This window comes from Scyliorhinus canicula, chromosome 17, assembly GCF_902713615.1.
Source record: "Scyliorhinus canicula chromosome 17, sScyCan1.1, whole genome shotgun sequence".
Lineage (NCBI taxonomy): Eukaryota > Metazoa > Chordata > Chondrichthyes > Carcharhiniformes > Scyliorhinidae > Scyliorhinus > Scyliorhinus canicula.
The window spans coordinates 114067316-114087498 of record NC_052162.1 but is presented as its reverse complement, the minus strand read 5'-3'; the positions used below and the strand labels follow the sequence as shown (position 1 = coordinate 114087498).

General features: G+C 46.8%; 1 protein-coding gene across 1 annotated transcript in view; it reads left to right on the top strand.

Moving 5' to 3' along the window:
- The window catches only part of LOC119952150 (oocyte zinc finger protein XlCOF6-like), a 29922-nt gene extending 21172 nt beyond the window's left edge, over positions 1-8750 (top strand). Inside the window, exons 3-4 of the mRNA XM_038775740.1 lie at positions 2432-2445; positions 7685-8750. Of these exons, the coding sequence (XP_038631668.1) occupies positions 2432-2445; positions 7685-8722 (1052 nt within the window). The 3' untranslated portion in view covers positions 8723-8750. The remainder of the gene's footprint in view (positions 1-2431; positions 2446-7684) is intronic.
- Positions 8751-20183: the final 11433 nt, after the last annotated feature.

Here is a 20183-nt window from a genome sequence, read left to right as displayed (position 1 = left end):
TGGGCGCATGGGACCCCGAGGGTGAAGAGGGTCTTCTTAGAGCGGGGTAGAGATGGGGGGGGCTGGCGTTACCCAATCTCTCTGGGTATTATTGGGCGGCCAATGTGTCGATGGTGCGCAAGTGGGTAATGGAGGGGGAGGGGGCAGCATGGAAACGGATGGAGAGGGCGTCCTGTGGAGATACAAGCCTGGGGGCCCTGGTAACGGCGCCGTGGCCGCTCCCTCCTACGAGGTATACCACGAGTCCGGTGGTGGCGGCTACCCTCAAGATTTGGGGGCAGTGGAGACGACATAGGGGAGAAGTGGGGGGCTCGATGGAGGCTCCGGTAAGGGGGAACCATAGGTTCGTCCCCGGGAACATTGATGGGGGATTTCAGGGTTGGTACAGAGCGGGCGTCAGACAGCTGAGGGACCTGTTTATTGATGGGAGGTTTGCGAGCCTGGGGGAGTTGGAGGAGAAATTTGGGCTCCCCCGGGGAACATGTTCAGGTATCTGCAGGTAAAGGCATATGACTATGTTTGTTTATTTAATTTAAATTTATTTTGAAGTTCTTTTGTTGTTCATTGGGGTTGGGGGGGTGGGGGATGGGATACATGCGTCGATACGGTCTGGGGATGGTACGGTTATTATGGGTTATTTTGTTGCATTTCATTGTTTGTCGTTATGTTTTATATTTTCTGTAAAAAATTCCAATAAAAATTATATTTAAAAAAAAAAAGACCTTTTAGCTTTTTTAGCAACATCTCTTTTGTAATGGCAACCATACGTAGTCACTAAAAAGAGTGGTGATTCCATGGAGAATAGTTGGAGTCAGCCACTTTATCATAATTGGCTGTTAGACTTCACCTCATTGACACATTTGTGTCTTTAATAATTTGTACTGTACATAAGCTCGGTGATGAAATATCTTCAATAGCATCTCCCTTTAAGTGTCAGATACTCTAACGTAGCTTTAGATTTGGATAACAGCTTTCAGGGCCACTGGATTTCTCAATGAGCTTTCCAGCCAATGATGTACTTTCTGAAGTGCAGTCACTGTTGTGCAGGAAACGTGGCAGCAAATTTTGGCAAAACAAGATGGGAACATAGGAACAGGAGTATGCCATTCAGCTCTTTGAACCTGCTGCCCAATTCTATAAGATCATTGCTAATCTGGCTGAGATCTCAACTCCACTTTCCTGTCTCACCCCCATAACCCTTGTCTCCTTTGTCAATAATCTGTCTAACTCTGCCCTGAATATATTCAATGACCCAGCCCCACTGTTCTCTGATGAAGAGAATTCCACAGACTAAACACCGTCTGTGAGAAATACATTCTCCTCAATCACCTGCTGAATGGTGGATCTCATTTTGGTGAACTATGTCTCCTGGTTCTAGTCTCTCTCATATTTGGAAACATCCACCTAATTTCCACCCTATTGAATCACCTTAGGATTGTAAATGTTTCAATAATATTACCTCTCCTTCCTCTGAACTCCAGTGGCTATGGACGTAACATGTTCCACCTTTCTGTATAAGAGAAGCCCTTCATCCTGAGAATGAGTCGAGTGATCCTTCTCTGAACTGCTGTTAACACAATTACATTTTTGTGTTTTAAACAAAGTGAAGAAATAGTGCACAATATTGCAGATGTGGTCTCACCAAGGCCCTGCACAGCTGTAACTTTTGTTTCCCTTGTGGGAAACATGAATTTTTCAGTTGTTTTCCTAATCACTTAATGTACCTTCATATTAACATTTTGTGATTCCTGCACCAGGACACCCAGATCCCTCTGTAACACTGAGTAATGAAATCGCTCTCCATTTAAATAGAATTGTGTTTCTCTATTCTTCTTGCCAAAGTGAACACATTCAAATTTCCCCACATTATATTCCATCTGCAAATTGTTGCCCACTCACTTAACCTGTCTGTATCTGTGTGTAATCTTCCTACAACCTATTGACAGTTAACAAAATCCCACAAACAGCAGGAGGATAATAATGTTCTGTTTTTGTGATGTTGATTGAGGGATATATATTGACCCACAAATAGCGAACGTGAGCTGGATTTAGACTGTCGGAGACAGGTTAGTTTTACCCTACTTAACTCCACTGCTCTTCTTCAAAAAGAATGATGTGGGATATTTTACATTCACCAAAGGAGAAAAATGGGACAACAGTTTCACACATCATTTGAAAGATGGCACCTCCAAAAGAGCAGCACTCCCTCAGCACTGCACTAGAGGGCAGCTATGAGTTTTGATTGAGAAATGAACCCAGAACATAGCAAAATACAGCACAGAACAGGCCCTTAGGCCCACGATGTTGTGCCGAACTTTTATCCTAGATTAAGAGCAAATTAATCTACACCCCCTCATTCTACTATAATCCATGTACCTATCCAATAGCCACTTGAAGGTCCCTTATGTTTCCGACTCAACTACTTCCACAGCCAGTGCATTCCATGCCCCCACTACTCTCTGGGTAAAGAACCTATCTCTGACATCCCCCCCCCCCCCCCCCCCCCCCCTATATCTACCACTATTCATCTTAAATTTATATCCTTTGGAACTCAGAGGCAGGAGTGTTATCCACTGAGCCCTGACTGACAGTGAAGGTGAAGAAGACTGGGAGGAAACATAAAGGGCAGCACGGTAGCATTGTGGATAGCACAATGGCTTCACGGCGCCAGGGTCCCAGATTCGATTCCGGCTTGGGCCACTGTCTGTGCGGAGTCTGTACATCCTCCCCGTGTGTGCGTGGGTTTCCTCCGGGTGCTCCGGTTTCCTCACACAGTCCGCAGGTTAGGTGGATTGGCCATGATAAATTGCCCTTAGTGTCCAAAATTGCCCTTAGTGTTGGGTGGGGTTACTGGGTTATTGGGATAGGGTGGAGGTGTTGAACTTGGGTAGGGTGCTCTTTCCAAGAGCCGGTGCAGACTCGATGGGCCGAATGGCCTCCTTCTGCACTGTAAATTCTATGATATGTGGAGCATCAAAACCATCACAGACCAGGTGGACCTTATGGCATGTTTATTTGATGTCCATTCTATGTCATTTCAATCAGTGGAAGATTTCCGACTTGGAATTGTTGATTTCACACCAATGCATTTGTTTGGGTGCGATGCTGAAAGTGAACTGTTTTATTGTAAAATAATTTCAGCTGAGAGTTCCTGAATGAATGTGGAAAGATCACAAACAGCAGTTCTTAAAGAGACACTGATCACCCAGCAATCAGCAGACACAACTGAATTACAGGAAGGACAGGACACAGTGTGTGCAATTCAAATGTGGTTCATTTGACCTGAATCCAGAATTTTAAACTCCATCTCAGTGACAGGAGTCTCTAACATCAGCAAAAATAAGTCCCAACCTTCAGGATCAATAAGGTTTGGGACAGCAACAACAGCAGAATCACTCTTTGTCTGAAGTAGGCTCTCATTAACACGGCAATGGGGCAGCACGGTGGCACAGTGGTTAGCATTGCCGCCTCATGGCACCGTGGTCCCAGGTTCGATTCCGGATCTGGGTCACTGTCCATGCGGAGTTTACACGTTCTCCCCGTGTTTGCGTGTGTTTCGCCCCCACAACCCAAAGATGTGCAGTCCAGGTGGATTGGCCATACAAAATTGCAACTTAATTGGAAAAACTGAATTGGGTACTTTAAATTTAAAAAACAACACAGTAATAAAGTTGTACTGTGAAACTCCCCGAGTCGCCACATTCCGACGCATGTTAGGGGACACAGAAGGAGAATTCAGAATGTTCAATTCACCTAACAGCAAGTCTTTCAGGCATTCTAGAACGAGAGGTAATAGTCTGAGGATAAGATGGGCAGCATGGTAGCACAGTGGTTAGCACAGTTGCTTCACATCTCCAGGATCCCAGGTTAGATTCCGGCTTGGGTCACTGGCTGTGTGGAGTCTGCACGTCCTCCCCGTGTCTGCGTAGGTTTTGTACAGGTGCTCCGGTTTCCTCCCACACTCCAAAAATGTGCAGGTTAGGTAGATTAGCCATGATAAACAATGGATTGGCCATGATAAATTGCCCTTAGTGTCCAAAAAGGTTAAGTGGGTTACAGGGATGGGGTGGAGGCCTGGGCTGGGTGGAGTGCTCTTTCCAGGGGCTGGTGCAGACTCGATGGGTTGAATTCCCTCCTTCTGCACTATAAATTCTATGATTCCACCGGGTGCTTCGGTTTCCTCCCACAAGCCCTGAAAGACGTGCTGTTAGATCATTTGGACATTCTGAATTCTCCCTCTGTGTGCCTGAACAGGCGCCAAAATGTGGAGCTTGGGGCTTTTCACAGTAACTTCATTGCAGGGTTAATGTAAGCCTACTTGTGACAATAAAGATTATTTAAAATAAGAGGTAACAAATTCTGAAGAGTTGAGGAGAAACTGCTTCTCCCAAAGGGCTGTGAATCTGTGGAATTCACTACCCCAGAGTGCGGTGGAGCTGGGACACTGAATAAATTTAAGGAGGAATTAGACACTTTATACTCGATGGGCCAAATGGCCTAACTCTGCTCCTGTATCTTATGACCTTCTGAAAGGGGGAGACATTGATTTGCTCCCAGATGTTGCCCAGAGGAGGAAGTTTTAGTCTGAAACTCATTGTCCAACCTCCACATTGTGACATCACAAAGGAACTCGTCCTCTAAATCAGCCAATAGGAATAAATCCGCTCCGCGGTGACATCTCTGCTCAGCGCGCGCAGATGCGGAAGCCCCGCCCCCAACCACAGTTCCCTTCCTCCACACATCTTCGAGACAAGGTTTCCAGGCAACCGGCTGACAGTTGCGGCCGTCGATGATCTCCTCCTCCCCTGACCCGGAACTGCGCATGTCTCAGGAAAGGGAAAGCTGCGCATGTGCAGAGGAGCTCACTGCCGCTGACCTTACGGCTGAGGTGTTGACCAATTGGAAGATTGGAGGACCGGAAGGACTCTTCTCCTCCGCCAATCAGAGCTCCCCCATTGTCTCAATGCGGAAGCTGGATATGGAGGTTTGTGCCGAGCAAAGCTGTTGTTCCCAAACCCTGAATGAGCTTGAGCTGCACACAGACTGAATCTTCCTCCTGCCTCCAAGATCTGTGAGTAAAACACTTTCTTTTCTCCCTTTCCATTTATTTTATCATTCTGACTTTCAATTGGTGACTTGCAGCAACTGAAGGGAAAGGAAGTGAATCCAGGGAGGGTGCAGACTCTGGAAAGCTTGGCCCAGGTCTCTCTCTCAAAGACATTGACATCTTTTGCTCCCTCAGCTTGACACATTTATTTGTCTGGCTAAAATGATGGTCTCTTTCCTAATGTTCACATTTAAAGGGCTGGTTTCCCCAGGAGATGGTTGACATTAAAGGGAACAGTAAACAGGACAAATCACACACAACCAATTACTTCCCTGTCGGAATACTCTCAACCATCAGCAAAGTGCTGGATGGAGTCATTAACTGCGCCATCAAGCAGTACTTACTTAGCAAAACCTGCTCACGGACGTTCAGTTTGGGTCCCACCCGGGCCAGTCAGCTCCTGACCTCATTACAGCCTTGGTTCAAACATGGACAAAAGAGCTGAATGCCAGAGGTGAGGTGTGAGTGACTGCCCTTGGTTTCAAGACAGCATTTGACCGACTATGGCATCAAGGAGCCCCAGCTAAACTGGAGTCAGTGGGAATCGGGGAAAACTCCCCGCTGGTTGGAGTCATACCTGGCACAAAGGAAGATGGTTGTGGTGGTTGGAGGTGAATCATCTCAGCTCCAGGAGTTCCTCAGGGCACACTCCTAGGCTCAACTATTTTAGTTGCTTCATCAATGACCTCCCTTTTATCATGAGGTGAGAAGTGGGGATGTTTGTGGATGACTGCACAATGTTCAGCACCATTCGTAACTCCTCAGATAATGAAGCTGTCCATGTCCAAATGCAGCATTCCCTGCACAGTATCCAGATGTTGGCTGATAAGTGGCAAGTTATATTTGTGCTACGCAAGTGCCAGGCAATGACCATCTCCTATAAAGGAGGATCTAACAACCGCCCCTTGACATTCAGTGGCATTAGCATCGCTGAATCCCCCACAACCAACATCCTGAGAGTTACCATTGATAAGAAACTGAACTGGACTAGCCATATTCATACTGTGGTAGGGCAGGCCAAAGACTACAGCGAGTAACGGACCTTCTGACCCCCGAAGCCTGTCCACCATATACAAGGCACAAGTCGGATGTGTAATTGAGTAATCACTACTTGCATGATTGAGTGCAGCTCCAGCAACACTCAAGATGCTGTCCTACACCATCCAGAACAAAGCAGCCTGCTTGACTGCTCCCCATTCCACAAATATTCACACCCTCCGCCAACGGCGAACTGTGGCAGCCGTACATACCATCTACAATGTGTACTGCAGTAACTCACCAAGGTTCCTCAGATAGCACCTTCCAAACCCATGACCACTACTATTTAGAAGGACAAGAGCAGCAGATACCTGGGAATCCTACTACCTGGAGGTTCAGCAACACATCACTCACCAGACGGACTTGGAAATATATGGCCCTTCCTTCATTGTTGCTGGGGCGACATCCTGGAACTCCTTCCCTGACAGCACAGGGGATGTACCTACAACTCGAGGACTGCAGCAGTTCAAAAAGGCAACTCATCACTGCCTTCTGAAGGGTAACTGGGGATGGGCAATAAATGCTGGCAGAACCAGCGACTCTCACAACCTGTTAATGATTTTAAAAATTTTTTATATTGGACAGAGATATATGGAATGTATTATATATATTATTGATGGTTCTGTAATAAAATACATCCACTATTATTTCTAGTTTTGTAATATAGTACTGTACCTACATTATATCACCCCATCTCTAATCAATAAATATACTTAGATGGAGAGTCTCAGCTCTTGTACAGGTTGTAGTGAGTTTAGATTTGTTGATCAGCATCAATCAACACCTTACTAAGAATTGGGCGGGAAAGGAAGTGAATACATTCTGTATATTATGCACATTTATTGTCCAGTAACAGAGACATATATCTGTCTGGCAGTCTCTGTGTCCAGGACAAGAAGCAGTGAGCATGGATCTGTCAATCAGCCTGATTCAGTGCCTTCAGGAGAATTGGGAGGGTGAATATTAGATACAGCAGAGTGAGAATGGAGGGAGAGTGTGTGGGATGGAGATTTAGAGCATTTGAGGGAAAGAGAGAGAGCTAACAATGTTCGATAGAAACTAGAATTGTCGGTTCTGAATTTCTGTCCTGTACTGACAGTGATAATGTTTGTAAAATATTTTTGCAGGAAGTTAGAACAAGAAGAGTTTGAGGCCAATATCTCAAACTAAATATCACGTCAAGAACTGACTGAGTCACTCAAATCTTGGGAGTCGAATATCATCGGCATTTGAATCTAGAAGGAGAGCTGTTTGTCTATTCTGTCTGCTTCAAGAGATTTTAAACATCAGTGTGTCTGGAAAAGCACCGAGACACACACACACCCGAGTGAGAGTGTTCCAGAGCACTGACTGTGGAAAGAGCTTTAACCAGTTACACAGCCTGATAAAATACTACACCATTCACAGCAGGGAGAGACTGTACACGTGTTCTGTATGTGGATGAGGCTTCAACTGATCATGAGATGCAAGATCACCCGGACCATGGAGAAACCATGGAAATGTGAGGACTGTGGGATGGGATTCACAGCCCTGTGCCAGCTGGAAAGTCATCAACACAGTCACACTGGAGAGAGGCCTTTCCCCTGCTCTCAGTGTGAAAAGGGATTCACTGTCATTGGCAACCTGCGGAGACATGAACGAGTTCACACTGGGGAGAGGCCATTCACCTGCTCTGATTGTGGGAAGGGATTCACTCATTTAACCAACCTGCAGAACCACCAGCGAGTTCACACCGGGGAGAGGCCATTCGTCTGCTCTGTGTGTGATAAGGGATTCACTCGGTTATTCCACCTGCGGACACACCAGCGATATCACACCGGGGAGAAGCCGTTCATCTGCTCTGTGTGTGATAAGGGATTCGCTCAGTTATCCGACCTGAAGAGACACCAGAGCTCTCCCACCAGGGCGAGGCCATTCATCTGCTCTGTGTGTGATAAGGGATTCACTCAGTTATCCAACCTGCAGAGACACCAGCGAGTTCACACTGGGGAGAGGCCATTCATCTGCTCAGTGTGTGATAAAGGATTCATTCAGTTATCCTACCTTCATAGACACCAGCGACTTCACACTGGGGAGAGGCCATTCATCTGCTCTGTATGTGATAAGGGATTCACTCAGTTATCCAACCTGCAGTCACACCAGCGAGTTCACACTGGGGAGAGGCCATTCATCTGCTTCGTGTGTGATAAGGGATTCGCTCGGTTATCCAACCTGCAGAACCACCAGCGAGTTCACACTGGGGAGAGGCCATTCATCTGTTCCGTGTGTGATAAGGGATTCGCTCGGTTATCCTACCTGAAGAGACACCAGAACGTTCACACTGGGGAGAAGCCATTCATCTGCTCTGTGTGTGATAAAGGATTCACTCAATCATCCAGCCTGCTGAAACACAATGTCACTCACGCCAAGAGCAGAGCCTTTAAATGCTCTGACTGCAGGAGGGGTTTCAAAAGCTCTCAGCTACTGATGTCCCACCAGCGCATTCACTCTGAGGAGAGACCATTCAGCTGCTCTCACTGCACAAAGCGCTTTAGAACCTCATCCAACCTGATCAAACACGAGCGAGGTCATACCTAACAATGAAGCAGAATACCCGGAGGCCTTGTTCACCGTGGCCGGGGACTTTAACCAGGCCAACCTCGAGTGTACAGCCAAAATTCCACCACCACATCTCCTGTCCCAACAGGGGCCCCAACATCCTTGACCACTGCTACACAAACAGCAGATGCGCCTCTCAATCCATCCCCCAACCGCACTTCATAAAATCGGACCACAAGATGGATCTCCTTCTCCTGGCATACAAGCAGAAACGTAACAGGAGAATTCGGTTAAGAATGTCGTGCAAATGCTGGTCTGAGGTAACAGAAGAGCTCCTACGCGACTGCTTGGAGTCAGTGGACTGGTCCATATTCAAGAATTCAGCAGCCAACCGAAACGAGTTTTCCAGCACCATCACAGACTTCATCAGCAAGTATGTAGAAGATTGTGTGTCAAAGAAAGTAATATCTATGTTACTCAACCAGAAACCATGGTTTAATCAGGTGATTCACTCCGTACTGAAGGCCAGGTCTGAGGCAGTCAAGACAGGTGACCCTGACCTAGACAAGAAATCTAGGTACGACCTCCACAAAGCCAACAGGGACGTCAAGAAACAATACCAGAATAAGCTAGAGTCACAGACTAATGACATGGACTCTGGTCGGTTGAGGCAAGGATTCAACAACATAATGAGCTGCAAAGCCGAAAAGAATCTTTGGCAACAGGGCACCCCTCCCCGACAAATTCAATGCATTCTCTGTTCACTTCAACAGGAAACCAACAAACCTTTGACAACTGCCCCAGCAACCTTGGACACACAAACCTGTGACATACCAACCGTCACAGCCTCCAAAGTCAGGTTGGCCTTCTTGAAAGTGAACCCTCGGTAAGCGGCAGGTCCTGACGGGATCCCTCGTCCTGCACCCAGATACTGTGCGGACCAACTGGCGGATGTGTTTCCGGACATCCTCAACCTCTCCCTACTCCGTTCCGAGATTCCCACCTGCTTCAAGAAGACCACCATCCATACCGGTGGCAAAGGAGAACCAGGCAACATGCCTCAACGACTACCATCCGGTGGCCTTGGCATCGATCATTATGATGTGCTTCGAGAGGTTGGCCATGAGGCACTTCAACTCCACACTCCCAGAGTGCCTTGATCCACTGCAATTCGCATACCGCCGCAACCGGTCCACCGCAGACGCCATGGCCCTACCTGTCCACCGCAGACACCATGGCCCTACCTGTCCACCGGAGACGCCATGGCCCTACCTGTCCACCGCAGACGCCACGGCCCTACCTGTCCACCGCAGACACCATGGCCCTACCTGTCCACCGCAGACGCCATGGCCCTACCTGTCCACCGCAGACACCATGGCCCTACCTGTCCACCGGAGACACCATGGCCCTACCTGTCCCCCGCAGACGCCATGGCCCTACCTGTCCACCGGAGACACCATGGCCCTACCTGTTCACCGCAGACGCCATGGCCCTACCTGTCCACCGCAGACACCATGGCCCTACCTGTCCACCGCAGAAGCCATGGCCCTACCTGCCCACCGCAGACGCCATGGCCCTAAATGTCCACCGCAGACGCCATGGCCCTACCTGTCCACCGCAGACGCCATGGCCCTACCTGTCCCCTGCAGACGCCATGGCCCTACCTGTCCCCCGCAGACACCATGGCCCTACCTGTCCACCGCAGACGCCATGGCCCTACCTGTCCACCGCAGACGCCATGGCCCTACCTGTCCACCGCAGACGCCATGGCCCTACCTGTCCACCGCAGACGCCATGGCCCTGCCTGTCCACCGCAGACGCCATGGCCCTACCTGTCCACCGCAGATGCCATGGCCCTACCTGTCCACCGCAGACGCCATGGCCCTACCTGTCCACCGCAGACACCATGGCCCTACCTGTCCACCGCAGACACCATGGCCCTACCTGTCCACCGCAGACACCATGGCCCTACCTGTCCACCGCAGACACCATGGCCCTACCTGTCCACCGCAGACACCATTGCCCTACCTGTCCACCGCAGACACCATGGCCCTACCTGTCCACCGCAGACGCCATGGCCCTACCTGTCCACCGCAGACACCACCGCCATCTCCCTGACCCTACACTCATTCCTGGAGCATCTCGACAACAAGGACTCCTATGTCAGACTTCTATTCATTAACTACAGCTCTGTCTTCAACTCCATAATCCCAGCCAAGCTCATGTCAAAACCTAGGACTTGGCTCCTCCCCCTGCAACTGGATCATCGACTTCCTGATACATAAACCACAATCAGTAAGGATAAACAACAATGCCTCCTCCTTTGCGATAGTCCTCAATACCGGTGCCCTACAATATTCCCTGTACACACACGACTGTGTGGCAAAATTTGGCTCCCGCTCCATGTTTGCCGATGACACGACTGCAGTGGGTCAGATCTCAAACAACGATGAGTCAGAGTACAGGAGGGAGATAGAGAACCTAGTGGCATGGTGTAATGACAATAATCTCTCCCTCAATGTCAGCAAAACTAAGGAGGTGGTCATTAACTTCAGGAAGTAAAATATCTTACACACCCCTGTCTGCAGCACAGCTTGGTATGGCAACTGCTCGGCCCAAGACCGTAAGAAACTACAGAGAGTCGTGAACACTGCCCAGTCCTTCACATGAACCTGCCTCCCATCCATTGATTCTGTCATGGCTGATATGTTCCCAGTGCCCCATTCTATCCCTGCAGTCCTGCAATTTAGTTCCCTCAAATATCAATCCAATTTCCGTTTGAAATCCTCTCTTGTCTTCATTTCCACACAACACCTCCCCCTCACAGGTGGCGAGTTCTAGTTCATTACCATTCGCCGCATTAAACTATTTCCCCACCCCCCCGCCCCTCCAACTCGATTTTCAAATTTGCTGATGACACCAACGTAGTGGGTCGGATCTCAAACAATGACGAGACAGAGTACAGGAATGAGATAGAGAATCTTGGTGAACTGGTGCGACGACCATAATCTCTCCCTCAATGTCAACAAAATGAAGGAGATTGTCATCGACTTCAGGAAGCGTAGTGGAGAACATGCCCCTGTCTACATCAATAGGAACGAAGTAGAAAGGGTCGGGAACTTCAAGTTTTTAGGTGTCCATATCACCAACAACCTGTCCTGATCCCCCCCATCCCGACACTATAGTTAAGAAAGACCACCAACGACTCTACTTTCTCAGAAGACTAAGGAAATTTGTCATGTCAGCTACGACTCTCACCAACATTTACAGATGCACCATAGAAAGCATTCTTTATGGTTGTATCACAGCGTGGTATGGATCCTGCTCGGCCTAAGACTGCAAGAAATTACAAAAGGTCGTGAATGTAGCCAAATCCATCACACAAACCAGCCTCTCATCCATTGACTCTGTCTACAATTCCTGCTGTCTCGGAAAGGCAGCCAGCATAATTAAGGACCCCACGCATCTTGGACATACTTTCTTCCACCTTCTTCCGTCAGGAAAAAAGTTTGAGGTCACGTACCAACCGACTCAAGACAGCTTCTTCCCTCCTGCGATCAGACTTTGGACCTACCTCGTATTAAGTTGATCTTTTCTCTACACCCTAGCTATAACTGTAATATTATATTCTGCAGTCTCGGCTTCCTTTCCTATGTACGGTATGTGTTGTCTGTAAAGCATGCAAGAAACAATACTTTTCACTGTATACTAATACATGTGACAATAATAAATCAAATCAAATAAACCTGTCATAATCTTGTCCACCTCTCTCAAATCTCCCCTCGACCTCCTTTGCTCCAAGGTGAACAATCCCAGCCTGACCTGAACAAACAAACAGAATATGTTAATACCTGGGATCGGACGGGAATGTTTAATTTCTGTTTGAAAGATACTGGGAATATTGTCCTGGACAGTAAATGATTGGAATGTTTACCTTGGGTGTGGTTGAATGGAATATATCAATCTGGTATCCACCTACGCTCTAGTGAAAGTCTGGAATGTGTAGTTGGGATGAATAAATTGATCACTTTCTCTTGGAAATATTAACATGCTTTTCAAAAAAGATTAGAGGACCCAATTATTTTTTTCCAATTAAGGGGCAATTTAGCGTGGCCAATCTACCTACCCTGCACATCTTTTGGGTTGTCGGGTGAGACCCACGCAGACACGGTGGGATGTGCAAACTCCTCACAGACAGTGACCTGGGGCCGGGATCGAACCCGGGTCTTCGGCACCATAAGGTAGCAGTGCTAACCACTGTGCCACCCAGATATATTTACACCCTGGCCAATGAACTTTGTTTTTAAGAAACCCACATTTGAAAGCCTGGCCACAACATGAAATATCAGCATCATAACAGGGCAGATCAGAAAGACAGACACTCACTTTGATATTTTCATCAGAGCATCTGAGAGTTAAGTATATGTGACATGATTTTGGGATCCCGGTGTGGGTGTGCAGTTGTGATTTGTTACATGTGAAAAATAACAAGCAAAAATTCATGGTGAAATGGACTGAAGACCGGGTCCCAAACACACACAGCTACTGGAGACACAGCAGGAGATGAAATGGTTAATGTGGCCAGGGGATTGAGACACCATTGTGACATCATCAAGACATTGACACACACTCCAGAGAGAAACTGACATTAAAACAATCCGGATAGAATTAAACACACTGGACATTGGGGTGAGCAGGTGAGTGCCTTATTACATTATTATTTTTCTTTTTCTTATTTGTTAACCAGAACTAGGTTGAAAAAGACTATAGCAGAGGTATCCAAGTTTGTTTTTTTTTTTAAACTGAAATTTATACAAAGTAATAAATTAATTAACTAATCGGAGATGGCTGGGCAGGTGATGTGCTGTAGCTGTATGATGTGGGAGCTGGCTGTTCCCCTTGTGAATGGCAATGACCACATCTGCAGCAAGTGTTGGTTGCTGGAAGAACTCCGGCTCAGAGTTGATGATCTGGAATCTGAGCTTCAAACACTGCGGCACATCCAGGAGGGGGAGAGTTACCTGGACACTTTGTTTCAGGAGGCAGTCACACCTGGGAGATTAAGTAATTCACATTCAGTAAGTGATCAGGGACTTCAGAGTGTGACTGTTAGTGAGGCAGGCAGGGGGAACCTGAGTTCAGGAGTGCAGGAGCCTCAGCCCTTGACCTTGTCCAACAGGTATGAGACTCTTGCTCCCTGTATGGATGAGGAAAAGGGCTCTGGACAGGATGAGCCAGCTGACTACGGTACCATGGTGCAGAAGGCCATTCAAGAGGGGGGAGTAAAAAGACAAGTAGTTGTTATAGGGGATTCTATAATTAGGGGGACAGATAGTATCCTATGCAAGCCGGATCGGGAGTCTCGCATGGTGTGTTGCCTGCCCGGTGCCAGGGTGCAGGACATCTCTGACCGGCTTGAAAGGATATTGGAGCGGGAGGGGGAAGATCCAGTTGTTGTGGTCCACGTTGGGACTAACAACATAGGTAAAGCTAGGGTGGAGGACCCGTTCGGGGACTATCAACCACTAGGAAGAAAATTGAAATACAGGTCCTCAAGGGTCATAATCTCCGGATTACTGCCCGAGCCACGTGCCAATTGGCATAGGGACAAGAAAATTAGGGAAGTAAACACGTGGCTAAGGGATTGGTGTGGGAAAGAGGGATTCCACTTCATGGGACATTGGCATCAGTTTTGGAACCGGGGGGATCTGTATCGTTGGGACGGTCTCCACCTGAACCGATCTGGAACCAGTGTTCTAGCGAAGAGGATAAATAGGGTGGTCAGTAGGACTTTAAACTTCTGAGTTGGGGGGAAGGGAAAGTGAAAGCGACAGGGAGCATGGAGTTAAATGGCAAGATACTCAGGAGGATAACATGTAGGCAGGTGGATTTAAGCTTGAGGCAGACTAGGAATTCAACAAAAAGGAAGGATAACTTTGGACATCTTAGGACTTCCAATATCTGTAATGATAAGAAAGTTAGCATTAAGGCACTTTACCTGAATGCTCGTAGCATTTGTAACAAAGTAGACGAACTAATGGCACAGATCATCGTGAATGATTATGATGTGGTAGGCATCACAGAGACATGGCTGCAGGGGGTTCAGGACTGGCAGTTAAACATCCAAGGATATACAACCTATCGAAAAGACAGGGAGGTGGGCCGAGGGGGTGGGGTTGCCTTGTTAGTTAAGAACAAAATTAAATCTTATGGCACTAAACGACATAGGGTCGGATGATGTGGAGTCTGTGTGGGTAGAATTGAGGAACCACAAAGGCAAAAAAACCATAATGGGAGTTATGTACAGACCTCCTAACAGTGGTCAGGACCAGGGGCGCAACATGTACCGGGAAATAGAAAAGGCATGTCAGAAAGGCAAGGTCACGGTGATCATGGGGGACTTCAATATGCAGGTGGATTGGGTAAATAACGTAGCCAGTGGATCCAAAGAAAAGGAATTCATGGAATGCTTACAAGATGGCTTTTTGGAACAGCTTGTCATGGAGCCCACAAGGGAGCAGGCTATTCTGGACCTAGTGCTATGTAATGAACCAGACTTTATAAAAGATCTTAAAGTAAGGGAACACTTAGGAAGCAGTGATCATAATATGGTTGAGTTCAGTCTGCAGTTTGAAAGAGAGAAGGCAAAATCAGATGTAACGGTGTTACAGTTAAATAAAGGTAATTACGAGGGCATGAGAGAGGAACTGGCGAAAATCGACTGGAAGCAGACCCTAGTGGGGAAGACAGCAGAGCAAAAATGGCAGGAGTTTGTATGCATAATTGAGGACACTGTACAGAGGTTCATCCCCAAGAAAAGAAAGATTATCCGGGGAGGGATTAGACAGCCATGGCTGACAAAGGAGGTCAGGAAATGTATCAAAGAAAAAGAGAGATCCTATAAAGTGGCCAAAAGCACTGGGAAATCAGAAGATTGGGAAGGCTACAAAAACAAACAGAGGTTAACAAAGAGACAAATAAGGAAGGAGAGGATCAAATATGAAGGCAGGCTAGCCAGTAATATCAGAAATGATAGTAAAAGTTTCTTTCAATACATAAGAAACAAACGACAGGCCAAAAGTAGACATTGGGCCAATTCAAACTGATTCCGGAAGGCTAGTGATGGGAGACGAGGAAATGGCTGGAGAACTTAATAAGTACTTTGCGTCTGTCTTCACAGTGGAAGACATGAGTAATATCCCAAAAATTATAGAGGGTCAGGGGGCTGAGTTGAGTATGGTTGCCATTACAAAAGAGATGGTGCTAAAAAAGCTAAAAGGTCTTAAAATTGACAAATCTCCTGGCCCCAATGGGCTACACCCTAGAGTTCTGAGGGAGGTGGCTGAAGAAATAGCGGAAGCGTTGGTTGAGATCTTTCAAAAATCACTGGAGTCAGGGAAAGTCCCGAACGATTGGAAGATCGCTGTTGTAACCCCCTTGTTCAAGAAAGGATCAAGGCAAAAGATGGAAAATTATAGGCCAATTAGCCTAACCTCGGTTGTTGGTAAAATTCTAGAATCGATCGTTAAGGATGAGATTTCTAAATTCTTGGAAGAGCAGGGTCGGATTAGAACAAGTCAACATGGATTTAGTAAGGGGAGGTCGTGCCTGACGAACCTGTTAGAATTCTTTGAGGAGGTGACAAGTAGGTTAGACCAGGGAAACCCAGTGGATGTGGTCTATCTGGATTTCCAAAAGCCTTTGATAAGGTGCCACACAGGAGGCTGCTGAGTAAGGTGAGGGCCCATGGTGTTCGAGGTGAGCTACTGGCATGGGTTGAGGATTGGCTGTCTGACAGAAGGCAGAGAGTTGGGATAAAAGGTTCTTTTTCGGAATGGCAGCCGGTGACCAGCGGTGTCCCACAGGGTTCAGTGTTGGAGCCGCAGCTGTTCACCATATATATTAATGATCTGGATGAAGGGACTGGGGGCATTCTAGCGAAGTTTGCCGATGATACACAGTTAGGTGGTCAGGCAGGTAGTGCTGAGGAAGTGGGGAGGCGGCAGAAGGATCTAGACAGTTTAGGAGAGTGGTGCAGGAAATGGCTGATGCAATTCAACGTGAGAAAATGTGAGGTCTTGCACTTTGGAAAAAAGAATCCAAGCATAGACTACTTTCTAAACGGTGAGAAAATTCATAATGCCAAAGTACAAAGGGATCTGGGAGTGCTAGTCGAGGATTCCCTAAAGGTAAACATGCAGGTTGAATCTGTGATTAAGAAAGCGAATGCAATGTTGTCATTTATCTCAAGAGGGTTGGAATATAAAAGCAGCGATGTGCTACTGAGCCTTTATAAGGCTCTGATTAGGCCCCATTTGGAGTACTGTGTCCAGTTTTGGGCCCCACATCTCAGGAAGGACATACTGGCACTGGAGCGTGTCCAGCGGAAATTCACACGGATGATCCCTGGAATGGCGGGTCTAACATATGATGATCGGCTGAGGATCCTGGGATTGTATTCATTGGAGTTTAGAAGGTTAAGGGGAGATCTAATAGAAACTTACAAGATAATACATGGCTTAGAAAGGGTGGACGCAAATAAACTGTTTCCGTTAGGCGAGGAGACGAGGACCCGTGGGCACAGCCTTAGAATTAGAGGGGGTAAATTCAGAACAGAAATGCGGAGACATTTCTTCAGCCAGAGTGTGGTGGGCCTGTGGAATTCATTGCCGCGGAGTGCAGTGGAGGCCGGGACGCTAAATGGCTTCAAGGCAGAGATAGATAAATTCTTGATGTCGCGAGGAATTAAGGGCTACGGGGAGAATGCTGGTAGGTGGAGTTGAAATGCCCATCAGCCATGATTGAATGGCGGAGTGGACTCGATGGGCCGAATAGCCTTACTTCCACTCCTATGTATTATGGTCATGGGCAAAGTGGGAGTGAAATTAAAGTGATAATGGGACAATGAAGGGCTTGGGATAAATAATACTGAGTAAGAACTGTCCACAAAGAGAGAGCTGGAGAATCTTTTACATCCATGCTTGATCTGTTCCTTGAAGCATCTTTCCTAATGTACCAGTAACCTAGAACTCACGGTGTTCCATCAGGAGAAGAAAAGATGGAGATGTTAACCCAGGCGGAACCAGAACAGAAATGGGAAAATAAAAAAGTGACATTGAGTGAGGGGGTCAGAAAGACTCCTCCCCCACCCTCTTGCTGTGGACTGTAAGATTCCTGGGGGACTCCCTGCTTCAGGTTTTCTTGCTAATTAGTAAACATTAAATTAAATTCTATGACTGCCTGTGGATTTATTTTGAATTTGATTGTTACACTTCTGTTTTTATTCCTGTTGTGATTACGCTCTGGGTAAGGATGGTTGACAGATGACAGGATGGGAAATTGTGGTTTGGGTCTTCCCTGACCAAATATTTTATTGATCCGTAAGGGTGTAAAAGGGACCAAACTCCAGCAGAAATCGAGCAGAGCTGAGAACAGACGACTTGCTGTGTGGGAACAGGGAGATAAACAGCTCCCAGAGGACAGAGAAAACAAGAGTGCCTGGAATCCTAGACAACACCTGGGTGTCAAGGCCACCATGTTTTCACTGCTTGGCATGGGAATACTAACTCCCTGTACCGGGGACGGAGCGTGGGGAAGTCAATTGTTTGAGAGTTTGATGTGGCTTGGGCGGGTACAGATGGTTCAATGACAGGTTTTGTAATTGGTCCATGTGTAAGGAATCTTTTTTAAATCCTTGTCTGATCCATGTGTCCCTTCCTATTACTGTCTTGCTGGCTGCTGCACCATTGCAGATTCTGAGTTTGAACTACACACTTTGGAAACCCCCAGCTGCAAGCTGTTAGTTGAACAGGCCAAAGGGATTTCCCTCTGTGCTGTATGGTAGGGTCTGTGATGTCATTTTGATGGACTTGGCCAGCAGTCAATCAGTTCTTCGAAAATTCCGAGATTTACTTCATTCTGATTGGTGGAACCCTTCAGAAACTTCTGAAGGGAATGCTAGGAGAAGAAGCAATCTCCATTTTAATTCACTTCTATTTAGACCTAGAAGGCAGCACACAGCAAGTCTGGACTCTCTCTATTACCTCTCTGTCTGGTGATTTAAAATGCTTCCAGCCCGCCAGGAATATTGATAAGTCCGCGAGACCTGATATTCGCCATCCCAGAATGTTGAAAGAGTTTGCTATAGAGATTACGGATACATCGGTGATCATCTTCCACAATTCTATAGATTCTGGAATGGTTCCTGCAGATTGAAAGGCAGCAAATGTCACCCCACTGTTCAGGGAGGGAGAGAGAAAACAGTGAACTACAAACCTGTTAGCCTGACATCAGTATTGGGAAAATGCCAGAATCTATTATAAAGGATGTGATAAATGGACACCTCGATAATAATAATTAACATGGATTTACAATATGGAGATGCCGGCGTTGAACTGGGGTGGGCACAGTAAGAAGTCTTACAACACCAGGTTAAAGTCCAACAGGTTTGTTTCGAATCACTAGCTTTCGGAGCACAGCTCCTTCCTCAGGTGAAGGAGCTTCTTCCTCACCTGAGGAAGGAACTGCAGTCAGAAAGCTAGGATTCAAAACAAACCTGTTGGATTTTAACCTGGTGTTGTAAGACTTCTTAACATGGATTTAGGAATAGGTAATCATGTTTGATGAACCTTTTGGAGTTTTTGAGCATATTATTAACAGAATTGATAAAGGGGAGTCTGTGGATGTGGCACACTTGGATTTTCAGAAGGTTTATGATAATCAGGAGGTTAGTCAGCAAAATGAAAACACATGGGAGAGGAGGTAATATACTGGCACGGAGTGAGGATTGGCTAACAGGCAGAAAACAGAGAGGAGGAATAAATGGGTCATTCTCACCTTGGCAGGTTGGGACTAGTGGGTACCACAAGGATCAGTACTTGGGTCCCAGCTGTTCACAGTTTATACAATGATTTGGATGTGGGGACTAAACGTAATATTACCAAGTTCACGGATGACACAAAATTAGGTGGGAATGTGTGTTGTGAGGAAGATGTAAAACGGCTACAGGAGGATTTGGACAGACTCAGTGAGTGGGCAAGGACATGGCAGATGGAATATAATGTGGAAAAATGTAAGATTATCACTTTGGCAGAAGGAACCAATGAGCAGAGTATTTCTGAAATGGTCAGAGATTAGAAAGTGTAGATGTACAAAGGGACCTGGGTGTCCTGTCAATAAGTCACTGAAGGCTTACAGGTGCAGCAAGTTATTAGGAAGGCTGATGGGATGTTGGCCTTTATCACAAGCGGATTTGAGTACAGGAGTAGTGAAGACTTGCTTCAATAGTATAGAACCTTGGTTAGACCACAGCTGGAGTACTGTGTGCAGTTTTACTGCCCTTACCTTAGGAAAGGTATTATTGCCACAGAGGGAGGGCAATGAAGGTTCACCAGACTTGTTCTGGGGATGGGAGGTGTTGTGTCCATAAAACCTCAGACACTTTGACCAGTTTATTAATCAAATGTTTTACCCAGGTATCTTTACTGACCAGGTAAACAAA